The 27575-nt window shown below is 47.2% G+C and overlaps 1 protein-coding gene across 4 annotated transcripts in view; it reads left to right on the forward strand.

Annotated features, from left to right (window-relative positions):
* Nucleotides 1-27575, forward strand: part of MACF1 (microtubule actin crosslinking factor 1) — a 1022862-nt gene that overhangs the window by 848866 nt on the left and 146421 nt on the right. For all 4 annotated transcript variants that reach the window (XM_086955743.1, XM_086955745.1, XM_086955746.1 and 1 more), the window contains one exon: nucleotides 23553-23708. In XM_086955743.1, coding sequence (XP_086811869.1) covers nucleotides 23553-23708 — 156 coding nt within the window. The remainder of the gene's footprint in view (nucleotides 1-23552; nucleotides 23709-27575) is intronic.

A 27575-nucleotide genomic window follows, 5' to 3' on the forward strand; every position in this document is an offset into this window, starting at 1 on the left:
AGAGCAACGGAAAGGAGATAAAAACGAGATGGACAGATGAACCTATTACCTTAGTGGGGTAATAGCGGGGAAGAGCAACAGTATAGGACAAGAGAAACCAGCAGTGAAAGAGACGCAAGGTGAGGGGGAGAAGTATGGGGAATGGTAGGAAAGAGAAAGCAAGAGCTGACGCAGAAGCCGGAATTAAAGGAAGAACGGTGAGGGAAGAAACGCAAGAGAAGCCCTGGAGTTGTGTACCAAAGTGATTGCAATGCACTTAATGAGGCCAGCAGAGTGACGGGATCTGTTGTGGGGGAGGGAATTGATGCATGGAGAGAGGCACGCATAGCGCACTCCCGCGCACATACACTCAAGCTCTAGGCCAGCATGGCAGCATTTTTTGAAGCCTTTACTAAGTCTCGATAGCATAGCGCATGTGCTGGGTCAGGCGAGACCTAAAACGGGAACATTCAGCAAACAGCCAATCGTGGAAAGGTGGGTGATGGGAATTCAGGACATCGTTAGATTTTTCAGCACATGATTCAAACGGATTTTGGTGTTTTAACGACTACAAGGTTAAACTTCCTTCTTTATATTTCTTCCACTTTTTTACCTTGTAGGAAGCTGGCTCTAAATATGCTGTACCAAAGTGAGGTATAGTGTGCACATAGTGCAGTGGAACGCCAAAGGTAGGCAGGGGTAAATTTAGATAGCACCTTGCTCTCTATTTGTGGTAGTGTGGTCGAGCAGTAATGCTTTATCAGAGGACAGTGTTAACCATTGTTGTACACACTCAGTCAGCAAATGAATTCACACACTTAAAGACTAATGTTCAGACCAATTGTTTTTGTCTAAAAATATTATTTTAGTTATTTTATTTCCTATAAGCAAGCAAGCCTGGCACATGTAAATGATAAATACTTTGCAAAAAATATACAGTTGCAACACAGTTTGAATTTCAATGGTAAATGTACTTAGGTTTGATCACAATAGTGTTACTGATAATGCAATGCTTTTCAGGATACAGTACGTATACTTTGTATAGGATTTTTAGTAAAATTACAGGTAAGTTACTTTTGAGATTACTTTTCTTACACAGTGCAGTATTCCTGGATACAGGTAAATAAAATCGTTTTTGTTAGTACAATTTTAAAGATCTTCTTTAGATTTTCCAACTCCACACTTTAAAACTTTTCATAGAAAAACAGCCTATGTTATCCTATGGAGGAAAATAGTGTTATCGGTTTAAAGGTAAGTACTTTGTTGTGGGAGTTGGTATTCTGGGGTTAGACTCAGGGGTCCCCCAGGGTCAAGGATGCACTCTTGTGACGCCCTCAGCGGCACTAGGGTGACCGGGTGCAGAGTGCTGAGGCCCAATGTTATACAATGGGGGATAGAGGGCCTCCGGTTGATGGCTGCTGACAAGCAGGCCACTTAGTTGTGGGAGCAAAGTTCCTGGACTTTAGCTCCGGGCAAATGGGAAAATAAAGTAGCACCAAAGGTTGCATCCTCAGCGGTATGAGGGCAGCAGGGTGCTGTTTCCATGTCTGGCACCCTGTTGTTTACAATGGGGAAACTCCAGTTTGCAAAGGCACTGCAGGCTCGGGGACAAAGGTCTTCTGGGTGCGACCACCACTTCGAGAGGTAAGTTGGGAATTTGGAGGTTGGTTAGGCACCGTCGGTTTGGCCACCCAAGGCCAGGGCGTCAGGTGCAGGGGTGCCTTTTAGGGTGGGATCTTCTTACCAGCTTCTGGTCGTGGTTGGGGGGACCTCCCGATTTAGGCTGCAGGCATCAGCTGCAGGCTTGAGGCAGGTCAGGGGTTGCCAGATCTCAGGTCAGGATCACCGGGGAGACCTCCTCGTGGTGTTTGCCCACTCGAGCTCGGGCGTGGACGGTGGGTGCAGAGTGGTGCGGATTCGTGGTGTCCGGCCGGAGCCAGAGGTTGGACATAAAAGAATCTGGTGTTCACAGGAGACACAGTCTTTGTGGTTGAAGTCTGGCAGGTCCTTCAGGGTTTTTGATGTTGCTGGCTGCAGGACACACCGGGATTTCACAGGAGCAGGTTTGAGGTGGAGACAGGCCGCTAGGGCTGGGGCCAAGTCAGTGGGTGTCTTCCTCTTGTTTACTTCGGCACGACTGTTTGGTCTTTCTTCTTCTTTTCTTGTAGTTTCTTCTGGTCTGAGGAATCAAGGTTCTGGGGTGCCCCTAAATACTAGATTTAGGGGTGTTACAGGTAGGTGAAAAGGCTGGGAACAATGGGTCCCTTCCCTGGGGTGGTTACACCCCCTATTCTGCCATCCTTCAGTGGTAGAGGGACATAAGCCTTTACCTGGTTGGCTGAGTCGCCCCATCTGCAAGATGGCGGGGATTGAGAGTTGTGCTTCACCTCGCCTCCCCCACCTGAAGGGTGGAGTTCGCAGAGGTGGGCACACCTCTCTTCCTTACTTGTTTTTACCGCCAGTTCTCCCGCCCAAAGTGGGGATCAGAACCAGTAGGGACCAGTTGCTGAAAGCAGCAAGTGGGGCCTGGGGAAGCTCACAAAGGCGGCAAGCCTTTGAAGCTTCCCCTTCGTGGACCCTGCCCATCCTGGGGGAGGAGGCTTGGCCCCTCGTCCCAGGATGTGCATTGTTTCAGGCTCCGGAGAGAAGCAGGCTCTCTACCCAGGTGTCCAGAAACATGTCTGGTGCTGGCTTCTGATAGCAGCGACTCAGCCTGGACACTAGTGGTAGGTTAGTTTTCAGGGGGCATCTCTAAGATGCCCTCTGTGTGCATTTTTCATTAAATCTGTGTGCTGAAAAGTTTGGTACCAAACTTCTCAGTTTTCAGTGTATCCATTATGGAGCTGTGGAGTTTGTAATGACAAACTCCCAGCACCATATACTCTTAATGGCAGCAGTGCACTTACAATGTTTAAGAATGAACTTAGACACTGTAGGGGTACAGGGCTCATGCACCTGTTCTCTCACCACTGGTATAGTGCACCCAACTAGAGTGGTGACTGACCTATGCCAGGGCAGTGTGTTGTAGGTATGGCACACAGGGATGTGTGCTATGTCGACTCTTCACTTTGTTTTGCACCAAGACACGCAGCCTGCAAGGGCAGTGTGTGGGTGTCAGGGTACAGGGCCTCTAAGGGTTGCACAATAAGTGATGCAGTCCTTAGAGGCCTTCTCTGGTCTCAGTGCCCTGGGTACCTCTGGTACCATTTACCAGGCAGGGGCCTACCCGTGGCCAGAGATGCCAGTTGCATTTAGGCTTCAGTGCAGTTTTAGGTAAAGAACATAGGCCCTGGGTACCTGGTTAGCAGGAGCCCAGGGCACACTCAGTCAAAGAACTTCAGCAATTCAGCAAAAAGTCGGGTCAACCATGCAAAAAGAGGGCACTTTCTCACATACCTAAACTTGTGTTGGTTTTCCATATGAATGAGAAGTGTGTCTTCTGCTGCCTAACACACTTTCCTTTTGGGGGGGGGGGGGCCTTTCCTTTTTCAAGGACTCTTGACTGACATATGGGCTACGTTTTGCACATTCTCTAAGGCTCCATATTACATATCTCTGCTAGCCAATGCCTGAATCAGTCCTGTCACACTAATGGATGATAAAGCTACTTACACCACCTCTTCTGATGGATATTTCTAACCTCAGATTCCCCAACTATTAAAAAACCCATAGGTGCCAGACTGGATCCGGTTGCAATTCTCAACCTTCTTTTCTTTCTGCCACATGCTTGAAACATGCACACATGCCGCTTGGTCTTGCTTGGAGCACACCATTTGGACATCACACATGACCCCAGTACTGAACAGTAATAGTTGACACTGGTACCAATATCCTTCTCCCATCCACACATCAGAATCAATACCACTGACCCACGGGCAGTAAAACGCTTTGAGACCTCAAAATTGGGCTTGGAAGTACTGTAGAAATGATGTAATACAATACATTACCCAAAGTATTGCTTTGCCGTTAGCCTCATGTCCCCTGTCTTGTCTGGCTTATTCCGATCACATGGCTTTTTAATGCTTTGCCAAGCAGCCATCTGAGCATAATCCATGGCTCTAAATGGGTTGCAGTGTCTCCACATGAGCCACTTCCGTTACATTGGTTTGACATCTGTGCCTTCAGGCACAAGATTACAGGCTCCATGTGAGTGTTCTGAGCTGTCTCACCACTCCACAAGGACAGCTGTGGCACCCACAGGTGCTCCCCCTCCTCTTCTCTTTCAATAATCCATCACCTAGGACTGATGCTGGCTTTGAAAATGAACTTGGGGTTCTTTGTGCCAAGTCTCAGTGCGAGATTTAAACCATATTCCTGTATGTCACCTTCATTCAAGTGGCTGACTCAGGGGGCCTTTGTTTGCCCCAAAACATTGTGACCTGTTTTTTGTGCCAGCATAGTTGCTGCAGAGCTGCTACTGACTTACTTGTGTCTGTGTCGAGCATGCATGCTCTGTGCGAAAACAATAGAAAGGAAGTTCTGAATACACAAATGTGAAAATGAGCACATTCCGTGTGTACTGGGTCATTATTTCACAGGTGCGAAAGATGATTATTTCACACAAGCTAAGTACAATTGATTTTGCCCACAGGTGTAAATTGGGATTATTTCACAACCCTCTAGTATGATTAGACAAAATTTGTTTCCGATCAGGCCTGTTTTTGTCTGTTCCCCACATCTCTGTGGTGTTTCCCTTTTTCGGTTTAAAAGGGAAATTGTTGCAAATCATTTTGTTTTTCTTCCTCCACAGGTAGTCAGTTGTTGGCTGACATTTCATTGGCAGTGTCTGGGACGGCAGAGTTCCAAGGAAACAGTCTGCTTTGAAGCAATGCTTGCTTGCTCCTAGCAGGTATCTGCCATGCGTAGGATTAGCACACACTGCTTGGGAGCAGGTAGCGACAGATGAGCAGTGAAGCATATCTGCTTCCGGTACCACTGACCATTGTGTTGTAGCACTTAAGGTCTGTTGGTACAGTCAAGCTGGGCTGACGCCTTGTTTTTGGGTTATTTTGTGGTCATTTGATGAGACTCCACAGTAAGAAGCTGTGAGAAAGTGGCTCTATATACACTGGACCAGAATAAGGTACAGTGTGTATAGAGTCCACAAACCCCAGAGGTATAACAGAGGTTAAAGCCAGATGTGACCTTACTCTCGAAAGTGGTTGCTGGTCGAGCAGTAAGGCAGTACCAGAGGACAGTGTAAAGCATTTATTGTACCCACTCAGTCAGCAAAAGGTTTCACACACTCAAAGACTGAACTCCAGGCCAATTGTTTTCATATCAAAAGATATAGTTGTTTTATTTCTAAAACCAACATGTATCAACAAATATACTGTTCTCAATATGAGCGGTCTCCGATGAATACTTAAAGACAATAGGTACTGGGGTTGCAGTAGGTAACACAGGTCTACACACAATTTAGCATTGAGCTCAATGGATTTCCTTATATAAACACAGTTGATTACTTTGTAGATCACTTTGGCAATTCCAGGACTGGCTCCTAGGTTCAGTCCTGGGGTCTCAGCTGAATACAGTTTAGCAAAAACGTTTTAGGTATTGAAGTAATTTTTCAGGAATAAAAAGCTATTTTAAAAGTTCACACTTAAAAACTTTTCAACAGGAATCTGGCAATGTTATCCAATGGGGGAAAATTCAGGTTGCAGGTAAAGTACGATCTCGTTACTTTTGTAATCCAGTACTGGTCTCCTTGGGCCAGCACTGGGGTCTCAACTCAAAACAGGTAAGTAATTACGTTTCAGTATTTCGTATGATTTTTAAAGAATATTTCTAGTTTTCAAAAGTAAACAAAGAAATTTCATAGAAAAGCAGACAATGGATTCCAATGGAGAAAATACAAGTTACTAGTAATCCCGGTATGGATTACTTTTGCGGTTCAGTACTGGGCTACAAGGTACAGTACTGGCTTCTCCCCTGATCACAGGTGAGTACTTCGGAATTCGGGTGATTTTATCTGAATATTTTTAGTCTCCAAATCTTCACACTTAGAAGATTTTTCGAGTCAAACCAGTCAATGTTATCCAATGGCAGGTAAGTAAGTTATCGGTTTCCAGGTGAGTACTTGGCTGGTGAAGTTGGGTTTCTGGGCATAGACTCGGGGGTCCTCCAGGGTCAGGTAAGTACAGTTGGTTCACCCCCAGCGGCCGGGTGCAGAGGTAGTTAGGCCCAATGTTATCCAATGAGGGAAAGGGGGCTCCGGTTGGTGGCTGCTGGCTAGCAGGCCACACGGCTGTGGGAGCTGGGCTCCTTATCACTTGCTCTGGGCAAATGGGGAAGTAGGATAGGGTACAGGTTGCACTGCCAGGGGCACTCTGGCGGCTGGGTGCAAGGTGCTTTTGAGCCGTCGGGCGCTCAATGTTATTCAATGAGGAACTTGAAAAGGGAACGAAGGCTGCAGGCTCGGGGACGAAGGATCTTCTTGAGCGACCAACACTTCAAGGGGTAAGTTGGGGTCTTGGAGGAAAGGTAGGCACCCAGGAGTTGGGCACAGCAGGCCGTGGGGCGCCGGGTGCAGGGGTGTCTTTTGAGGTCGGGAAATCTTACCCCCTGCTGGTTGCGGTCGGATGGGTCCTCTGTCCTGAGGCTGCAGGCGTCGTCGAGGAGGGTCTTTGAGCACTGGATTTCGGGTCCCAGTCGCCGGGGGGGCGTCCTCGTGGTCCTGAATCACTCGGGCATGGGCCGGCTCGGCGGGTGCAGAGTGGTTTGGTCCGGAGCTTCCTGGCTGGCACCAGGGGTGTTGTTGCAGCAGAGCCTCTGCTGATGGAAGTCCCAATCTTTAAGAGGGTCAAGGCAGGCAGGTCCGCAGGAGTCGCCAGGATTAGACAGGAGCAGGTTCCAGGATCGACAATCCCGGTAGGGCAAGGGACAATTCAGTTGTTGTCGTCCTGTTGTTATTGTTATTGTTATTGTTTATGTGGATTTGTATAGCGCCGGGTCACCTACAGATCTCAGGGCGCTTTGACCACAGAACATAACATCCGGGATATCAAAAAGGGTGGAGTACTTAAGCTGAGCCGAGTGCTGTTCTGAACAAGTTTGTTTTCAAGGCTTTCCTGAAACGGAGTAGATTCCCCTCCTTTCGGAGTGTCTCAGGCAGGGCGTTCCAAAGGTTCGGTAGTAAAACCAAAAAGGATCTCCCTCCCATTGTGGCCAGTTTAAAACGAGGACATACAAGGAGTTTGGCATCAGAGGACCTGAGATTTCTTTCCGGTCTATATATCTCAATCCGTTCCTTGATGTAGGTCGGGGCCTTCCCATAGATGGCTTTGTGGGCTATACAGAGGCTTTTAAAAACGGACCTCTGTCCAATTGGCAGCCAGTGTAGACTTTTTAGTAGTGGAGAGGCATGCGTTCTCCGCGGAAGGTTGAAAATAAGTCTAGCGGCGTCGTTTAGGACTACCTGAAGTCTGGTCGTTAGCATTTTTGGCAGGCCTAAGTAGAGCGCATTGCCATAGTCAAGTCTTGATACTATGGTGGCCGAGACCACTGTGCGTAGCATCGACTCGGAGAGGAGAGGGACTAGTTTGCGCAACTGTCTTAGAAGACCTGTACAAGTGCCAACCACGGTGGAAACCTGGTTGGTCATTGAGAGGGCACTGTCCAATTTAATGCCCAGACTTTTGACCGTGGCTGCTGGCTGTGGGGTTGGGCCCAGCTCCTGGGGCCAGTACATATCACTCCATGAGGAGCACTTGGATGGTACTACCAGCACCTCTGTCTTTTCGGGGTTAATTTTAAGCTGGTTGGTGGACATCCAGTGGACCGTATATCTAAGTATGTCCTGAGCGTGTGACTGGGCTTGTACTGTGTCATCTATGCCCAGCAGCAGCTGTGTGTCGTCGGCATAGTTGAACACCCGACAGCCCATCCCCGCAAGTGTGTTAATCAGGGGCTGTAGATATATGTTAAACAGGAGTGGGGATAGAGCTGAGCCCTGGGGAACGCCACAAGTCAGACTTCCCACTCCTGATACACTATCTCCCATCTGGATTCTCTGGGTTCTCCCAGATAGAAATGATTCCAGCCACCGAAGGGCTAAACCCTGAATCCAAAACCCAGCCAGCCTAATCAACAGAATGGAATTGCTGACAGTATCGAACGCCGCTGATAGGTCTAACAAAATCAGGGCGCTCGGTCTTTTACTGTCAGCCATCCTTCTGAGTTCGTCCAGCACCGAGAGCATGACCAACTCGGTGCTGTGATGTGCACGGAAGCCTGCCTGCCTGCCTCTCATGGAGTAGATGGTTAGACTCCAGATAGCTTGACATAGATTTTAGTACATGTTGCTCGAGTTCTTTGGATAGGAAGGGCAGCTGGGATATGGGTCGATAATTTTTTAAGGCATTGGGATCTGCCCCCACTTTTTTTAGCAGCAGTCTTACACGAGCTTCCTTGAAGCTAGTGGGGAGCCTGCCAGTACTCCGGGATTTATTCAGTGTAGCTAGGATATGGTCCTCTAGAATTGGACCTGCCAAGCAGAAAATACTTGGGGGGCATGGATCTGCTGGGGAGCCAGATTTTGTCTTTCTCATCAATGATTCGAGGGTTAGTGAATCCATGGGGGGAAATGATGATAAGCAGCTGGCAGTTGGGTTTAGAGCAATATGCTGCTCAATTGGGCTGCACCCCATGCTTTTTATTTCGCGCATGATAGTATCAATCTTATCTAGAAAATATTTCTGGAAAGTATCACAGTCTATGCTACTTTCTGCATCCTGGGCTCTTTTTGTTAGTTCCTTCAGGATTTTAAATGTTTCCTTTTGAACATTGTTCGCCCTATTTATACGGACCTCATAGAATGCGGCTTTGGTTGTCCGGATAGATTTTTTGTAGCTACGAAACGCCATCTTGCATTGTTCACAAGTAGCTGTGTCCATATTCCTCCTCCAGTTTCTCTCTATATTACGCAGGGCCTTCCTTTGGTCCCTCAAGGCAGGTGTGAACCAAGGGGCTCCCTTTTTCCCACTATTTTTTGTCTGAAGTTTCTCAGGGGCTATCTGATCAATGGCCTTTACCAAATAGTCCATCATGTCTTTACAATCCTGATCTACATCTTTATTAAGTATTATCGGCTGGACAGTTCCTCTGAGTGATGTAGTCGGTGTATGTTGGTCTACGTTTTTCCACTGGCGGGTCAGTCTGGTTTTTGGTTCTGGGCGTGAGAGTATGGTATCTAGGGGGATATCACAGTAGATCAGGTGGTGGTCTGACCACATACAAGGGAGGATTCCAGCTAGTACCACCCTGAGATCTGTGGTCCATATTAGATCTAGGGTGTGGCCTTTTATATGGGTGGGAGCGTTTACAAGCTGCCTGAAACCTAGAGAGGACATGGTTGTCTCTAGGGTGCTGGCCGCTGGCTGTTTCCTATCTTTGTCCCAGTGAAAATTGAAGTCTCCTGTAACTATGACGTTTCTATATCTGGAACACATGTCGGAGGCATAGGTCATAAAGGAGTCATTAAAACCTGGGGTGGCGTTGGGAGGGCGATAGACTGTGAGAACTGTAACACACATGTTATCAAACATGATTTTTATCGCCAGCATAAGCAGCTGCAGCTGCACGGCGAGTCTTCTTCTTGATCTTCTTTCTTCTTTTCTTATCAGGATCTGAGGTAGGAAGGTTCAGGGAGCCCCTAAATACTGAATTTAGGGGTGTTACAGGTAGGGCAAGGACAGGGACCAATGGGTCCCTGTCCTGGGGGGGAGTACACCCCCTGGCCTGCTCCTCTCCTGTGGGAGGGGGACAGGAGCCTAGCTGGGATTGGGCAGGGCTCCCCATCTACAAGATGGCAGGAATCCGGGGTCGTGCTTCACCTCGTCTCCCCCACCGGGGGGGGTGGGGTTGGCCCAGGCTGGCACACCCCCCTTCCTGACATAGTTTTTCCCACCAGTCTTCCTGCCAGAGTGGGGGAAAGAACTGGTAGGGGCCAGTTGCTGGGTACAGCAAATGGTCTGGAGAAGCTCACAGAGGCGGGATGCCTTTGAAGCTTACCCCTGCCCATCCTGGGGAGGAGACCTAGCACCTCGCCCAGGATGTGCATTGTTGCAGACCCAGGAGAACGAGGGGCTCTCCGCTCAGGGGTCCAGCAACATGTCTGCTGTGTGACAGCCTCTGCTGCCACTCAGCCCAGACGTGGATTGTAGGTTAGGATTTCAGAAGGCATCACTAAGATGCCCTCTGGTGCATTTTACATTAAATCCCACACTGGCATCAGTGCAGGTTTAATGTGCTGAGAAGTTTGGTACCAAACATGACAGTCTTCAGTGTAGCCATTATGGTGCTGTGGAGTTCGTAATGACAACCTCCCAGCACCATATACTCTTATTGGCATCACTGCACTTACAGTGCTCAGGAATGGCCCTCGGTACTGTAGGGGCACAGGGCTGATGCACCTGTGCCCACACCGCTGGCATAGGGCACCCAGCTAGAGGGGTGACTGAAGTATGCTAGGGCAGTGGGTTCTGTGGGCTTGGCACACAGGGATGTGTGCCATATCGACTCTTGGTTTAGTTCTGTACTTAGGCACTCAGCTTGCAAAGGCAGTGTGTGGGTCCCAGGGTACAAGGCCCCTGAGGGTGGCACAATAAGTGCTGCAGCCCTCAGGGGTCTTCTCTGGTCACCATGCCCTGGGTACCTAGGGTACCATTTACTAGGGGCTGACAGGTGGCCAGAGATGCCAATTGGGTTTTTAGTTTCAGCACAGTTTTAGGGAAGGAGCACAGGCCCTGGGTACCTGGTTGGCAGGAACCCAGGGCACACTCAGTCAAAGCACATTAGCAGTTCAGAAAAAAGTGGGGGCATACAAAGGCAAGAAAGATGGCACTTTCTCGCACTCCAGACTGACTGCATGAGCACATGTTCTCCAAACCGGCTGGCTCTTCGGGAGGACCCCCCTATCGAACCAGCAGGGGTGTGTCTTACACCCAAGCCTTCACAACCTACACATGTGGAGAGTGAACGATGACAATTGATATTTTTCGACTGTCATCATCTTGGCAGCCAGATTTCCCTCTATCAAAACTGCACAGGCGGAATGCTGAGAGAAGGTTTTTGTCTGGTATTCCTCCCGTGACATTCAAACCTGACAAGCCAATTTCTCAGACATCATAATGATCTGCCTTTCCCTAGCCCAGAAAGGCCTTGCGTTGGCAACAGTTAAGGGTCACATATCTGATGTGCATGCCCTTTAAACGGATGCACAGCTGCTCTCTTCATCTGTGACAATAAAAAGAGTGTTTCTCATCACCACAACATTTGCTCTGCAAGTGAGCAAACTCCAGGCTTTGTCTGTGCAGCAATCATATACATCCTTCTTCCTGGACAAGTTAGTCTCTTGGACAAAAGCAGCATTTCTGGCAAAGTTTTTTAGACCCTTTTTTACATAGGGCAATTCATCAAGCTGCCAGATTATGCTCCACCGTACCCTTCTAAGGAAGAGGAATAGTTCCACTGTCTTGATCTTAAGAAGGCCCTGAGCTTTTACATCGATCAGACCAGAGATCATCGATTGGACGATCAAGTTTTTGTGGGCTACTCCGAGGCCAAAAATGGGAAAGTGGTGCAAAGCAGAACCATCTTCCAGTGGATTGTCTTGTTCACAAATATATTGTAGTGGCTAGCCAAGAAGCTGCATACGGAAGGCTTGCTCGCTCAATCCGCCAGAGTTAAGGGTGCTGCCACTGCCAGGCTGTAACATGGATGTCTCTCCAAATATTTTCGAAGCTCTTTTGTCTGGACAGCCAGGTCTAGCGGGATCAGCCCTTCAACCAATCTGTCCTGCAGGATTTCCTGGTCTTAGCCATTCTACAGACCCACCAGCTGTGGAGGTACTGATTTGGTATCTATTCACAAGGTGAGGAATCTTTGGGTAGAAGTCTCGATCAGAAGAATAAGTTACTTGCCTTTGGTCACGCCTTTTCTGGTATACTCTTTGCAGATTCCTCATGACCTACCATCCTCTCTGTTCTCTTAAAGTGACTCGTGTGGTCCATTAGTAAGATCCGGTTCTAGCAATCCTCATTCTGGCATATTCTGATTTCTATGGGCTCCGCGTCAAATAGCGCATACATCAGAAAGAATCTGACCGCGTATGGAGGTGGCACAGATCTAGTGGACCGACACCACATCCGGGAGGTACAGATCCGACTCAGAGCCACATGATGCCACCTACTGATGCGTAAGGGAGCTGCTATTCAAAATTCTCCAATCCAGTCTGGCACCTGTGGGTATTCTCAAGGTGAGGAATCTTCAGGTAGATAGACTCCATCAGAAAAGGCGTTACCAAAGGTAACTAACTTGTTCGTTAAGCGACAGGGACTAGGGTGGGCACTTTGCGTTTATTCTTATTTAAGAGCAAACCAATCATAAGTTTGGCTCAGCAATTCAATGACGGAAGACAAATAGATCAGCAAGACAAAGCAGTCTCAGGGATCACACAGTGTGTGCTCTTGGTTGCAAGTCTTCATGAGACATGTCAAGATCAGCTGGTTCATTTACATGTTTTAATTTTAGTTAACCCCTTTGATGCTCATGACGAGCTCAGCTCGTCATGAGGCACGGTTGAGCTGTGCTCATGACGAGCTGAGCTCGTCATGAACAATGGGAATGAAGGGAATGCAGCACAGGAGGATAATCTCTCAAGCACCCAAGGTGTTAAAGCAGAAAATAAGATGTTCGAGGCATATGAGCTGCAGATTGTACACTTAGCATTAGATCACAACCTGGTGCTAGGCTCGGATGATTGCAGGTTGTTGTTATCTTGGAAGAAGTTTTTGTAGTCACGAGATAGGTGACTCCACCCTTGGACAATGCTGCGCATGGGCATCAGCTCCATCCTTAGATTGTTTTTTTCCGCCACTGGGTTCGGATGAAAGTTTCTCCTCTCCGGCTAGAAAAACACTTTTCAAGCACTTCGAAGCGCAAAAACGTCCTCAAACTTCAAAAAAAACTACCTTCGACATCGACTACAATAGTTTTCGACGCCATCAGTTCGATTCCGGTCATCCACGCGGGCCGTTGGGCCTATGGACGCCGTGTAGCCTACACCTCATGGACAGAACTCAGTTCAAAAGATGCCCGGTATGTGGAGCACAGTTTCCACATAGCGATCACCACGAGGTCTGCAACCTCTGTCTATCGCCAGGACACGACGAATCGACCTGCACAGCCTGTGCATCCTTCCAATCAAAGAAAACCACCCGGAATCGAAGGGCATGTCGACACGAAATGAGGAGATCAGCTTCGGAACCGGAAGATATCTTCGATGAAGAGGTTCCGCTCGTTCCCGAAGAAGACTCACCTGATCTCCAGATCGTATCAGAGGCAGATGACTCCATTCCATCGGGTCAGAGCATGAGTACTACTACAGTTCCCAAACCGAAGGCAAAGGTCAGCACTCGGCCCGCTGGGCCCAGTCGAGACCGAGCACCCACTTCAAAATGCCCGCCTTCGAGCCCGGCTCCGAAGAAAACAACTAGGCCTTCTAGTGCCTCTACACCAAGCAAGCCGCATGTGCCGATTCCACCTCGAAGTACTGGCTCCGAAGCTGTCCACTCCTAAACATAAAAGTGTGAAGCCATCCTCCGACGCCTCGAAGCCGACGACACCAGCTCCCACACCGAAAACACCTTCTTCAGTGCCGAAGCCCACAAGGCCTGATTCTGATGTGCCCGAGCCCTCGGACCTGCCTACCAAGCCGAAAGCAACACCTTCGGCACCAAAAACGACACCAAAGGACGTCATAGCACCTCACAAGGCTAAACACACAAAACAATCTCTGATAGAACCGAAAAAATCGACTCCCAAGAAGGTTGTACATGAGGAGTGTGAGAAGGTGGCCTGATATGCAGTGCTCACTATTCTAGTGAACACTATGTATCAGTCCAACAACCCTTATTGATGATCGGTTGTAAGTCAACCTTATAGACCAGCTATCCTAGTAGCGTGGATACGAGCAGTCTTCGGGCTAAACTCTAGAGGGCGTGTTAAGCCAGCTGTTATACCATCACATATACTCCTTGAACACCAAGTGAAAGGACACCACACAAGTGTTATGAAAATAAACAGTGTATTTATTTAGATCACAACAGCCCTGTACTCTTTATGAGGACAGGGTACTAAGCACACAACAAAACTCTTATGAAAATACTTCAAGTTGCACAATTACACAAATGCCCAAGGGGCACGAAAAACCATATACTCTAAAAGTGGAATGCGAAATTACTAGCAGGTAAGTACTGTACTAATAGGCTTTGGAATCGCTAGGACTATGCTACTGAACCTTCAGATTACTAGTAGGAGGCCTAGGGGACTCGGGTGCAGAGTGTGCACTCTCACGCGGGATGCGGGACAAAGTCTATGGGAGCTAGTAAAGGCAAAGTTAGTGTTCTCGGGCGAACCCGATAAGGTAGATCGAAAACGACAGTGGATCCTGACCCTTGGATAGTGAGGCTATGCTGGGGCACCAAAATGCCGAGTTTACCTAGCCCAGGGGCTGCAGCTGCATAGGTCTCAAAAGACGTCGGGAATCCTCGTAAACGAACCAGGAGCCTGAAGAAAGAAGTTGCTGGCAGGCGACCAGTGAAGAGAGTTCGAGTGATCCAAGCCTGGATCGAAGATGGATGACACCTGAAAGCAGAGGGGACCAAGTTCGTGACTACTAGCCAGTAGTCAGGTGGCACCAGGAGGGCACCGGATGGTAGTCACCTCGACTAGGTGAGTGGGCGACGCTGGGCTCTGCAGTCTCACGGACCAGGAGGCGTTGTCGGCGACCAGGATGGAGGCGCGAGCTGTCCCACTATGGATGAAGCTGTCGACGTCGCTGGACCCAGGATTGGGGCAACAAGTCTTGGCAAATTCAAGCCCACGCGGTGGACTCAAAACGGCGTCTGGAGTGGACCAGGAGGGTCCGGGGTGCTCCTCTTTTGGAAGGGAGCAAGGGCCAGTCTGGAGCAACCAGACCAGCAGCAGTGATGTCGTCGGGCGTCGTTAAGAAGGCCACAAGCCAGCGGGCTAGTAGCCAAACAACGCGGTGAGCAGCAAAAAGCAGAAGGGCCCCACGCAGATCGTGGAGATGCTGGGAGGCTGGAGCTGCTCAGGGTCGGGGCTTCTCGGACCCCAAAGCACTCACCAGAGGATCCCTCGGCGGTCGTGCTGGATAGAAGTCATGCAGTTCTGATGATGGCCCTCGAGGTCTCGTCGCACCTACGGTTCTCAGCTTAGCTGTAGAGGTAGGTAGTGGTCAGAGGTGCCAGGGAAGCCGGGTCTCGTCGTGCTGGTCGGTCGGATTCCTGAGGAAGGACGTGCAGCAAACCGCAGAGTTCTTAGATGGTGCCTGCGGATGCAGGGTGACTACTCCTTAGCCACAAGGGAGAAATCTTGAGAAGAGTCGAGAGTTCCTTTCGTAGAAAGTAGTTTCTTGATTCAAAGATGATCTAATTTGGAAGGGTCCCCGCTCCTGCCTTTATCCTAAAGAAAGGGGTGGGTACGCGAATAGGTCCTGCCCTAGGGGCGGGACCAGGAAGGGGGGTGGTTACACCCCTCTCCCATGCCGGACTTTCCCCAGGCCAGGGGCTGGTGTGCCCCTGGAACTGGTTCTAGCCGGCAGATGGGTAGTGAGCACCGGGGTGCCACTCAGCAGTCACCTTCCTGTAAAGCCCTGCCTACCCAGGATACACAAAACCCTGTCTGGGATGGTGCTAGCACCGCCCCTGACAGGAAACCCTTTGTCCAAGCTCTCCTCGCTGGAAGGACTCCCAGCAGCAGGAGGTCAGACTCGTGTCTGTGGTGGCAGCATCCATTTTGTGGAGCTGAGGCTTCAGTTAACTTTAACCGGGGTTCACAGTTACATACATGTCGTGTCCCTCTAGAAGGGTGGAATGCTAACCCCGTCGCCAGAATTGGCGAGGGGTTAGTATTCCAATTCGTATGACACCTTACTCGACATGTTTTGATAAAGCAATACCAGAGATAGCATTTAACCGCGAGGATTATAATGCACTTAAGAGTATATGGTATGCGTTATCATGGAACAGCTATTAGGACTTGGTTCCGCAAGCTGCAAACGGGCTCAGCTCATGCCAGAGCACCATTTCACACGATTCCAAGCACTCTGCCTTCAGGATTGTCAAGGCCTGCCATAGGAGTGACTGATAGGAATCTGTGTGTCCATTTTTAGGGTTAGATATAGGTATACTATATCTACAGCAAAGGGTGATTACGCCACCTTGCTCCAGCTGTCGTGCAGCCAGTTGTGTCAGATTTAGATGGCCATCCAGGGGTGGCATAATACATGCTTCAGCCCCTGGTAGGCCCTGGGTACACCTATGCCCTGAGTTACAGGGTCTGATAAGGTGGCCCAGTACCAATTGGAGATGTACCTAAGGTACATGGAATCCATTTTAGAGAGAGAGCAGTAGGCCTGGGGTCCTGATTGGCAGGGCCCCAGGTCAACTAAGTCGGAAAACCAGCAAAACACCAGGAAAAAAGTTGGGGGTAACCATAGTCAGGTATCTACCTTCCTACAAGGAGGAACCTTTCTTGCCAGATCCTCGACAAAAGAAGATCTACATCAACCCAAAAACAGGTCATGTAGAAGCTACACCTCACAAAAAGAGACCAACAGATGCACCACCCACACCTGTGGTTCCTGCCAAGCAAAAGGACTAGGCTACATCCCCTATGCACTTTTCCTTTCCTATACCTCCTCCTACTTCTTCTCCTGTTCCTCTTCACATATCACCTCAAATCTCTCCTGCACATTCTCCACTTATATCATCACATTCACCCCAACATGATGATGATGAATATAGTCTGGGTGGAGGGGATGATATAGATGAGCCTTTCTCATACCCCGTGGATGACGTTATATGGGACTTGCCAAACCCACAAAATGCGCCTGATATTCCTGACCCGCAGTTATACCCTTCAAAACCTTCCCCTCCAGAGGATAACATTGGTTTTGGTCATTTGTTAAACAGAGCTGCTGCTTACCATAAAGTCACTATGCATTCTGATGAGACTGAGGAGGATTTTCTCTTAGATACCTTTGAACAGTCTCAACGGTCTGTTCAAATCCTTCTCATGATTAAAGGGGTCATCAAACATACTCCAGAGGTAATTAAAGACCCTGTACGCACTAGAGTTTTGAACCCCAGAATTGAGAAAAAAATATAGGCCTGCACCCACAGACCCAGTCTACATTAAAGGACACCTACCATTAGATTCTTTAGTTGTATCCAATGCTATGAAAAGGGCAAATTCTCAAACTTCTGGCGAAGCACCCCCACCTGACAACGAATCCAAAGTAATTGATGCGTCAGGTAAAAGAATAGCTGCACAAGCCACTAACATATGGCGTATAGCTAATACACAAGCCCTCCTCTCGTTACGATAGGGCTCATTATAATCAATTAGAAAAACTACTTGAACACCTACCAGATCAATATAAAGCTCAGGCAACTGACCTCATACAGGAAGGCAAGTTAATTTCAAATGCCTCAATAAAATGTGCTCTAGATGCGGCAGACACTGCATCTAGAGCTGTGAATACCAGTGTCCTACTTGGGAGACAGACGTGGCTACGCATTTCCGGGTTTAAACAGGAAGTGCAAACTACCATTTTAAACCAACCACTTAATCTGAACCAATTATTTGGCCCAGAAGTGGACACTGCACTCGAAAAGATGAAGAAAGATACGGACGCCGCCAAGTCTATGTGGGCTTTACAGTCCACACCAGCTAGATGTTCCTTTCGTCGCTCCTTCTACAGAGGAGGCTCCAAACAAACTGTAGCAGACACTACAACATCTTTAAAATCTCACACACAAACATCCTCTAACTTGGGATATTTTAGAGGAGGATACAGAGGCATTAATAACAAAGGAGGAGGTCGCAGTAACAACAGCAATCGATTCTCTTCCGCCACAAAACAGTGACTTCCCTCTACTCCCCCAACAGCATTTTACTCCTGTAGGGGGCAGATTAACACCGTTCCTGCCTGTCTGGAACTCCATTACAACAGACAAGTTGGTGAGACAGATTATCCAACATGGCTACTGCCTAGAACTTACAGCAACCCCTCCACACATACCTCCCAGGCAGCGTCAAATGTCTACAGACCACCTGACTCAGCTCAAACAAGAAGTTCTGTCACTTTTACAAAAGAATGCCATTCAATTAGTTTCTTTAGAAGAACAGGGAACAGGGATTTACTCACTGTATTTTCTAATTCCCAAAAAGGACGGAACACTAAGACCAATTCTCAACCATAGGCCCCTCAATCAGTACATACAATCAGATCATTTTCATATGATCACTCTGCAACAAGTGCTCCCACTACTGCAACAAGGCGATTTCCTTTCAACCCTAGACCTAAAGAACGCCTACTTTCACATTCCTATACACCCTGCTCACAGGAAGTACCTAAGGTTTGTAATACAAGGACAACACTATCAGTTCAAAGTCCTTCCATTTGGGGTAACAACAGCACCACGCGTGTTCACAAAGTTCTTAGCAGTAGTAGCAGCACATCTCAGAAGGCAGCTGATACATGTCTTCCCTTATCTAGACGATTGGCTCATAAAAGCCAAGTCATTGAAGCAATGTGTCCAACACACACATCAAACAATTCAAACGTTGCACAACTTGGGGTTCACGATCAACTACACCAAGTTGCACCTGCAGCCTTCTCATATACACCAGTATCTAGGGGCTACAATAGACACATCTACAGCTCTAGCGTATCCCAGTCCAGCAAGGATACAGAGCATTCAAGCCTTAGTCACAGTCTTCCAACAACAACAATCTCTGCTAGCCAGAGTGTTCATGAGACTAAAAGGCATGATGGCATCTTGCATTCTCATAGTACCACTCACAAGATTGCAAATGCACCCGTTACAAGAGTGCCTAGCACAATAGTGGAACCAGGCTCAAGGTCAACTAACAGACCTGGTGTTGGTGGACAGCCGCACACATCGCTCTCTGCAATGGTGGAACAACAAAAACTTGACAAAGGGGCGGCCGTTCCTCGAACTTGTTCCACAGTTAGTGCTCACAACAGACGCATCTCTCACAGGATGGGGAGCCCATCTCTTACATCATACAACTCAAGGTCAATGGAACAATCAACAAAAACTGTTCCATATCAACCATCTAGAGCTGCCAGCCATATTCTTAGCACTCAAGACTTTTCAACTACAAAACAAGTTAATCTGGACGGACAATATGACAGCCATGTACTATATACAAAAACGGGGGGGGGGCGGCACACTCTCTGCAACTGTCCCAGCTTGCACAGAACATTTGGAGATTGGCCATTCCTCCAAATATACATCTGTTGGCAGAACACCTATCGGGAGTTCACAATCAGATAGCAGATCCATTAAGTCGGCAGTCACAACAGATTCAAGAATGGGAACTACATCCACAAGTTCTTCAGCCATTCTTCCAGAGGTGGGGTCATCCCCACATAGATCTGTTTGCCACCCACAAAAATGCAAAATGCCCAACCTTCGCCGCCAGATTTCCACTCCTATTATCCAAGGGCAATGCGATATGGATGAACTGGTCAGGCAGATTTGCATACGATTTTCCGCCTCTCCCACTGATTCCATTAGTAGTGCGCAAGCTCAGACAACAGTCTCTCAAACTAATCCTGCTAGCTCCCACATGGGCACGCCATCCGTAGTTCAATACACTGCTGGATCTCTCTCTGGTTCCATATCAAAAGTTACAGCTCACACCCTTCCTGTTAACACAGAACCATGGAGAAATCAGACACCCAGACCCAAAACAACTGAATTTAGCGATCTGGCTCCTGAAGTCTTAGAGTTTAGTTATCTAAACCTTACACCAGACTGTATGAACATCATTAAATAGGCTAGGAAACCCACTACCAGAGCGTGTTATGCCGCTAAATGGAAAAGATTCGCAATTTATTGCAGAAATAATCATATTGATCCACTGGATGCTTCCGTCCAGAATATCATTTGTTACCTTTTACATCTACAAAGGTCTAATTTAGCATATTCTTCCATACGCCTGCACCTTGCAGCAATTGCCGCGTATTGACAAACCAGACAACATCTGTCTCTCTTCAGAGTGCCTGCAATCAAAGCATTCATGAAAGGATTAAAAAGAATAATTTCACCCAGGTTGCCACCTTCTCCTGTGTGGCACCTGAACATTGTCCTTACAAGACTCATGGGACCTCCTTTCGATCCTCTACATAAAAGTGAACTGCAATTCCTAACATGTAAAACAGCTTTCCTTGTTGCTATTACCTCTCTTTGAAGAGTAAGTGAGATACAAGCTTTCACTATACAAGAACCATTTTTTCAAATACATCCTAACAAAGTGGTTTTTAGATCTAATCCAAAATTTCTTCCTAAGGTCATCACTCCTTTTCACTTATATCAATCCGTAGAGTTACCTGTGTTTTTCAAAACCCAGACTCTGTAGCGGAAAGGGCTTTACACACTTTAGATGTTAGAAGAGCTCTTCTATACTATATAGATAGAGCTAAATATTTTAGGAAAACAAAACAACTGTTTGTATCTTTCTCTCCTCCACACAAATGCAACCCCATCTCTAAAGGTGGGATCGCAAGGTGGATTGTAAAGTGTATACAAATATGCTATCTAAAGGCTAAACGTACATTAACAGTTCCTCCTAGAGCGCACTCCACTTGCAAGCTAAGCTATGGCTTTCTTAGGAAACATACCCCTAGAGGACGTATGCAAGGCAGCAACTTGGTCTACACCACACACCTTCACTAAACACTATTGTGTTGATGTGCAAGCCAAGCAGCAAGCTGCAGTAGGCCAGGCTGTCCTTAAAACTCTCTTTCAAACCCCTGCAACGGATACAAGCGACCACCGCTAAGGGAGACACTGCTGTACAATCAATGCTAAGTGTACAATCTGCAGCTCATATGCCTCGAACGGACAATGCTACTTACCAGTATGCATCTGTTCTTGGCTTGTAGAGCTGCAGAGTTGTACACGCCCTCCCGCCTCCCCGGGACTTGTATCCATTCCAGTTTTTCATCTTACTTAGATGCACATGCATGGACATCCTTTTTTCTTTACTTATACTAACTCCATCATTTCCCTTCATGGCGAAAAACAATCTAAGGATGGAGCCGATGCCCAGGCGCGGTATTGTTCTAGGGAGGAGTCCCCTATCTCGTGACTACAAAGACTTATTCCAAGACAACAACAACCTGCAATCATCCGAGCCCAACACCTGGTGGCAATCTAATGCTAAGTGTACAACTCTGCAGCTCTACATGCCAAGAACAGATGCATACTGGAAAGTAGCATTTTCCTTTGCATATTTTCTCAGGTACCCGCAGCCTATGTGTTTCAACAACTGCATCAGAGCAGACTGAAGCAGTCCCTGCATTGTTAGTCCAGGCTTTACTTTGTAGCAAGTGTCAGTAGGACTAGGACTGAGCCCAATATTTGTCTCTAACTTGCTTGTCTTGTCCACACACAAGTCCACTCGGTCCTGTCTGTACTCGCATCGAAGATACTTGGTGCTACACCTTCGCATCTGTACTAATTCTCCTTAAATTGTTTGTTTTGCCTTCAGTTGTTAAACACAAAATTGTTCACAAATGATTCTTTGAAAAAAAAAATATTTTGTTACGGCCATGACAATTTTTATGACATAGACCGAAAGTTTGCAATCAATCCCTCATCCAGTTCCACATTTCAGTTCTATGCCTACACCCATCTCTGCAGGATATTTTCCTTTGTCGGAAACATGTTAAGCTCTCTGCAGGTTTGGTGAGCTGCAAATCCCAAGACAAGAAAGTCTACATTTCTCCAGAATTCCCATGAAAGCCCTCTTATACCTCTTGCAGCTAGTCCAGTAAGTCATCAGAGCACTCCATCTTGGCAGTGACTGCCCAGAGGTCCCCGCCTCTTATCCCTTTTATATGTTAGTCATCAATTGTTTAATGAAAACTTGGAGTCAGTTCTCACAACCTACCTTCTGAGCGTCAAAAGAGAACAGGGAAGACCACCATTGTCTTCTGGAGCTCATCACTGATGTCCTGGTCCTGAAATTCATCCACACTGAGCTCCCAAGATTGATGTTTCTGGTGTGGGAGCAGCCTGTAGAGCTAAGCTGACCTGTTTTTGCTGTCCCTTGCCCGGCAATTAAGAATATGGATTCATACCGGTGCACAATGAACTCAGACATGCCACTTTATTGTCTGGTGTGGTTATCCCTGCCTTCTTGGTGCCAGCACCTTTTTATGTTGTAGTTTAAATGTTTCTGTTTTACCTAAATGTAAGTAAAGGCTTGGTCTAAATAGAAGTGATAGATCGTACTGGGCATTGAGTTTGAGTGTTGTGTAATGTTTCGTCCTGTGTCATGAGTTTCTAGTCCTCCACCATATTCCAGAGTAATCTCCTAGACAGCTGTACTCTCCCTGTTCCTTCAAGTGCCTCAAGGCACTATCTTGGGTATCCAGTGACCGTGCAGTACAATTGGTTGTCTTGGTACATCAGTCATCAACAGTACCCACATAAGATATTGCCAGAGAACAAGCCTCTCACTTCCAATTGGATGTTTTAGCCTTTGGATTATAGTCAGAGTTTCCACATTATTCACAACGAGTCCACATGCAGAGGATTACATCTTTGGTTAAGAGAATCCTGGACTTTGAGGGGCATATTCCCGTTCACATGGTCAAGAAGATTTCCAAACATGCATAGGTATTCGGTTTGCCTTACATGTAGTTAATAGAGCCAATATCAATTCTCTTGACGTGTCAAAAAGTCAAGCCAAGGGTCTTCTCTCATCCAATAATAATTATATTGTGCTTGGAACTTTGAACATAATGACAAAGCTTCTTTTGGACCCTGAAAGTAAGGGCTGATTGAAGCTCCTCTCTTAAAAAACTGATTTCTTTGTGACCAACAACTGTAGGACTGTAATGGTGCCAACTGTTCCTACCGGTGCATGTTTGTGGTAAAAGCACTGTCTATGAAAGAGCAAGTTGATGCAATCAGAGCACTGAAATCTACATTTACGAGCTGCAATTAGTTTAATCTGCTCCTTCTAGAAGGTCATAACTGTTCCTTCTATTGGGCAAACAGTGAAGAATCTAAGAATTGGAAATGATTCATAAAGTCTGTAAGCCAAACGGATTTGTGCAACTGCTGATAAACATTTGTGTCCGCTAATAAGTCTGAGCACTGTTTGTCAGTGTAATAGTGTGTCTAAATGTCTTTGCGCCTGTTTATCAGTCTGTGCATCTTCCTGTGGCCCTCTGTAGCAAAGGTCTATTTATCCTTGATGCATATGTTGGCATCCTGCCCAATCTAACTCTCACTCCTTCCCAGGTCATTGATGTAAATGCCTGCCTGTCTTTGTGTGTGCTTGCAAGTGTGTATCCTTCTGCAAATCTGCCTGTCCATGTGCCTGCCACTCTGAGACCATTTGACTGCCTGCTTGTTTAAAAGGCTGTCTGTCCACATGCCTCTGTGTGATTGCCTGCTTGCATAATCACAGTTTTGTTTTCTCTCCTTATTTGCATTCAGTCGAAGTTAGAGGAGGCACTGGCCTTGGCCTGTGAGTTCCAGAATTCTCTGCAAGATTTCATTAACTGGCTAACGCAAGCCGAGCAGACTCTGAACATAGCGCCCCCGGCCAGCCTTATCCTGGACACAGTATTCTTCCAGATCGATGAGCACAAGGTGAGCTGTCTTATGACAATCCGTTTTCTGCTCTTCAGTGTGTGATTGGGGTGTAGGGTGTCAGGTAGCTATGGCGTTCTCTGCCTGTTCTGAGAAGTGTTCCTTTCTTAGCCTAACTTGTGAACCAATATAATTTGGCTGTTCCAATGGAATTATTCCCATTCAACCCATTATTATAGTACCTTACTCCACCCTTCTTTGTGCTCTGATTACTTTCTGTCTCCCTGCATCAATGAATGTCATTTGAATTGCTTACAAAGTATGATTGCTTCTTTTTCTGGCCTACTTTGCATTTCCCCTAATTCGACTTGACAGTCTGTGAGTCCACTGAAGATTGTCCCTAATTTTGTCTGGCAAGCATTAGAGCATGGGCTCTGCAGATAGAGAATGCTCCCAGATTTTACCCTCATTCGATTCTATGGGGATTCTGGCACTGTGTGGCAGATAACGAAGGAGCACAGACTTATAGCTGTATATACTGCTGCAGGGGAAGTGGCTTGTCTCTCCTATTTAACATTTGCACACACCCCTATCTTCCCCATCACCTGGTGTCCTTGGCTTCTGTAGACAGGGTGTGTTATGTACTGTTAAGGGTTGCAAGTGTTTGGCATGTGTATCAGGTGTCTGAGTAAGCTGTCAGGTGTTTATTATGTACACTGTCTGGGGTCTGTATGAGACAGAGGCTTCCCTGCAAATGTTTTCACCTACCTTGTATGACCTTTTGATGAACCTTGTAGACCAAGTGATACTTCCTGCTAAAGAAAAAAACATGTTTTCTCACTATTCAAGTAGGAGGGAGTTTGCAAATCAGCATGTAGAAGAGACTTTACCAATGACAGTATCCTGTTTCTAGCAGTTTTCATCAGGTGCCTGTTATAAGCCATAGAATATGGAGGAAGAGTTGCTGCTCTTCCCTCCTTGGAAGGATAAGCTCAGCTGCTCATGAAAAGAAAACAGCAGACCCCTGACTGTGCAGACAGTACAAGACCCAATCAAATAAGTGCTACGTGGAGTATGTCTTGATGAAGTGAACACCTTGTGTAGAAAAGTGCCTCACTTTTTGCCTGGTATTTGATGCAATTTTGACCGAAGTGTACTGGGTTCCTGCTAACGAAGTTCCCAGTGCTAATGTTCTTTCCCTAAACCAAGGTAACTGTTCAATTGTACCCCAATAGGCAAGACCTTTAGCGCCTCTGTAAGTCCCTTGTAAATGGTACCCCTAGTACCTAGGGCAATGGTACTACAGAGAGTACCTAAGGCTGCAGCAAGTATTGTGCCACCCTATGGGATCCACCACCAAACACATGCAGACTGCCATTGCACGCTGCTTGAAATAGTGCAAGCAAATGTGAAAACACAGCATGGTATTCAGGGGTGCAGCTTTTGGGTGGGGGGGGAGGGGGGAATTACTCAATAATGTAAGTTAACTTTGTGTATTAGGCCCATATACAGTGACTGGTTATTTTTCTAAATTGGTCTTGAATTGAATTTCTTCACGAGTGTGTCTCATTTATTGACCTGTGTGTAGAACAAATGCTTAACTCTACCCTCTGATAAGCCTGAACTGCTCACCCACACGCCACAAAAGAGAGCATTTTGGATTATCGAGCTCTGTAAGCCAATTAGGGTCGTCTGGATTTTCTACATAGTGTACCTCATTTCGGTACACTAGATAAAAAGTCAGTTTTCTACACCTTGCTGCCCCACTTGCTTGTGGCACCTAAGGAAAAAAGCAGAGATGCATTCAGAGATTGCAAGTCTGCATTACTTTCAACTTTGCCCGTAATATTACAAACCTGTGTTTTCCCGGCTATAGCCCGGAAGTGGCATGAATGTTTTTCCTCATCAGTCCAGTACTTGGTGCACTGTCCCGTTGACTGCAGTTGGTCGCCCTCATTCAGCAGTTGTTTAAACACCTCTTTGTAGCTCTAACTGTTCCCAAGAACCACACTTTTCTCCCGACCCATGATCCAAGCTCCTCATCTTCATTGGTTGAGCCTGTGGGTTCTTTCAGGATGTGTTCAGTGGGTTTTGGTGTCCCCAGGCATCATTGTTGTGAGTATCTGTTACACAGTCTGCAGACAGAGATTTTAGACCAGTTAAGCCTCCAGCTACTCTCCCTTTCTCTAAGTGACTATAAACATTGCACAGGATCCCCAGTTATAGTCCAAATTTGTGCAACTAGGCTGCAGGAATTTTAAGGAGAAACTTATCTTCGAGGCATATGAGCTGCAGATCTTACACTGCATTAGATCGCCACCTGGTGTTGGGCTCGGATGATTGCATGTTGTTGTCGTCTTGGAAGAAGTCTTTGTAGTCACGAGATAGGTGACTCCTCCCTTGGACGATAGTGCGCATGGGCATCGGCTCCATCCTTATATTGTTTTTTTCCGCCACTGGGTTTGCATGAAACTTTTCCGCTCTGGTTCGAAATCTACTTTTCAAGTACTTCGACGCGTAAAAACGTATTCAGACTTCACCAAACTACTTTCGAGATCGACAAATATAGTCTCAACTCCATCAGCTCGATTCTGGTCGTCGACGCGGGCCATTGGGCATATCCACTCCGTGAAGCCTACACCTCCTGGAAAGGACGCCATTCAAAAGATGATTCAGAAAAGGGGGTGGTGATGAACAGAGTGTCTGAATTAAGCAGACCACTCTTACCCAGTCCAAAGATCAGGGCTTGATCCATCACCGTTATTTATCTCACTGCCCCATCCCAGCTCAGAACCTGGCTATATGCAAATCAGTCTGTCCCTGGCCCAGTGCATCATGGGAACAGGGCAGACTAAACTACCAAGCCAATTCTTCACCAGAAAGGAGACAAGCTACCGGGGACCGGTTTCTGGCATTTCAGCCGTCTTCGGCCCGGCTTGCTTGAATCCTGATGGAGCAGTGAGAAAGGGACTCATGTCTGAGTATACCCTGCCACACCTATAGTGGCCAAAAACGATTCAGAAAAGGGGGTGGTGATGAACAGAGTGTCTGAATTAAGCAGACCACTCTTACCCCGTCCAAAGATCAGGGCTTGATCCATCACCGTTATTTATCTCACTGCCCCATCCCAGCTCAGAACCTGGCTATATGCAAATCAGTCTGTCCCTGGCCCAGTGCATCATGGGAACAGGGCAGACTAAACTACCAAGCCAATTCTTCACCAGAAAGGAGACAAGTTCCCATCATGCACTGGGACAGGAACAGACTAATTTGCATACAGCCAGGTTCTGAAACTGGGATGGTGCAGTGAGCTAAAAAACGGTGTTGGATCTAGCCCTGATCTCTTGACTGGGTGAGAGCTTTCTGCTTAATTCAGAGACTCTGTTCCTCACCACCCCTTGTTGTAAATATTTTTGTCCACCCTAAGCGTGGAAGGGTATTCTCAGATGTGAGACCCTTGCTCATTGCACCATCAGGATTCAAGCAAACCGGGCCGAAGACGGCTGTAATGCCAGAAACCGGTCCCCGGGAGCTTGTTTCCTTCCCAGTGTAAGAATTGGCTTTTGTAGTTTGGTTTGCCCTGTTCCCATCATGCACTGGGACAGGAACAGACTAATTTGCATACAGCCAGGTTCTGAAACTGGGATGGTGCAGTGAGCTAAAAAACGGTGTTGGATCTAGCCCTGATCTCTTGACTGGGTGAGAGCTTTCTGCTTAATTCAGAGACTCTGTTCCTCACCACCCCTTGTTGTAAATATTTTTGTCCACCCTAAGCGTGGAAGGGTATTCTCAGATGTGAGACCCTTGCTCATTGCACCATCAGGATTCAAGCAAACCGGGCCTAAGACGGCTGTAATGCCAGAAACCGGTCCCCGGGAGCTTGTTTCCTTCCCAGTGTAAGAATTGGCTTTTGTAGTTTGGTTTGCC

The sequence above is a fragment of the Lissotriton vulgaris genome, chromosome 2_1 (genome assembly GCF_964263255.1).
Source record: "Lissotriton vulgaris chromosome 2_1, aLisVul1.2, whole genome shotgun sequence".
NCBI classification, from domain to species: Eukaryota; Metazoa; Chordata; class Amphibia; order Caudata; family Salamandridae; genus Lissotriton; species Lissotriton vulgaris.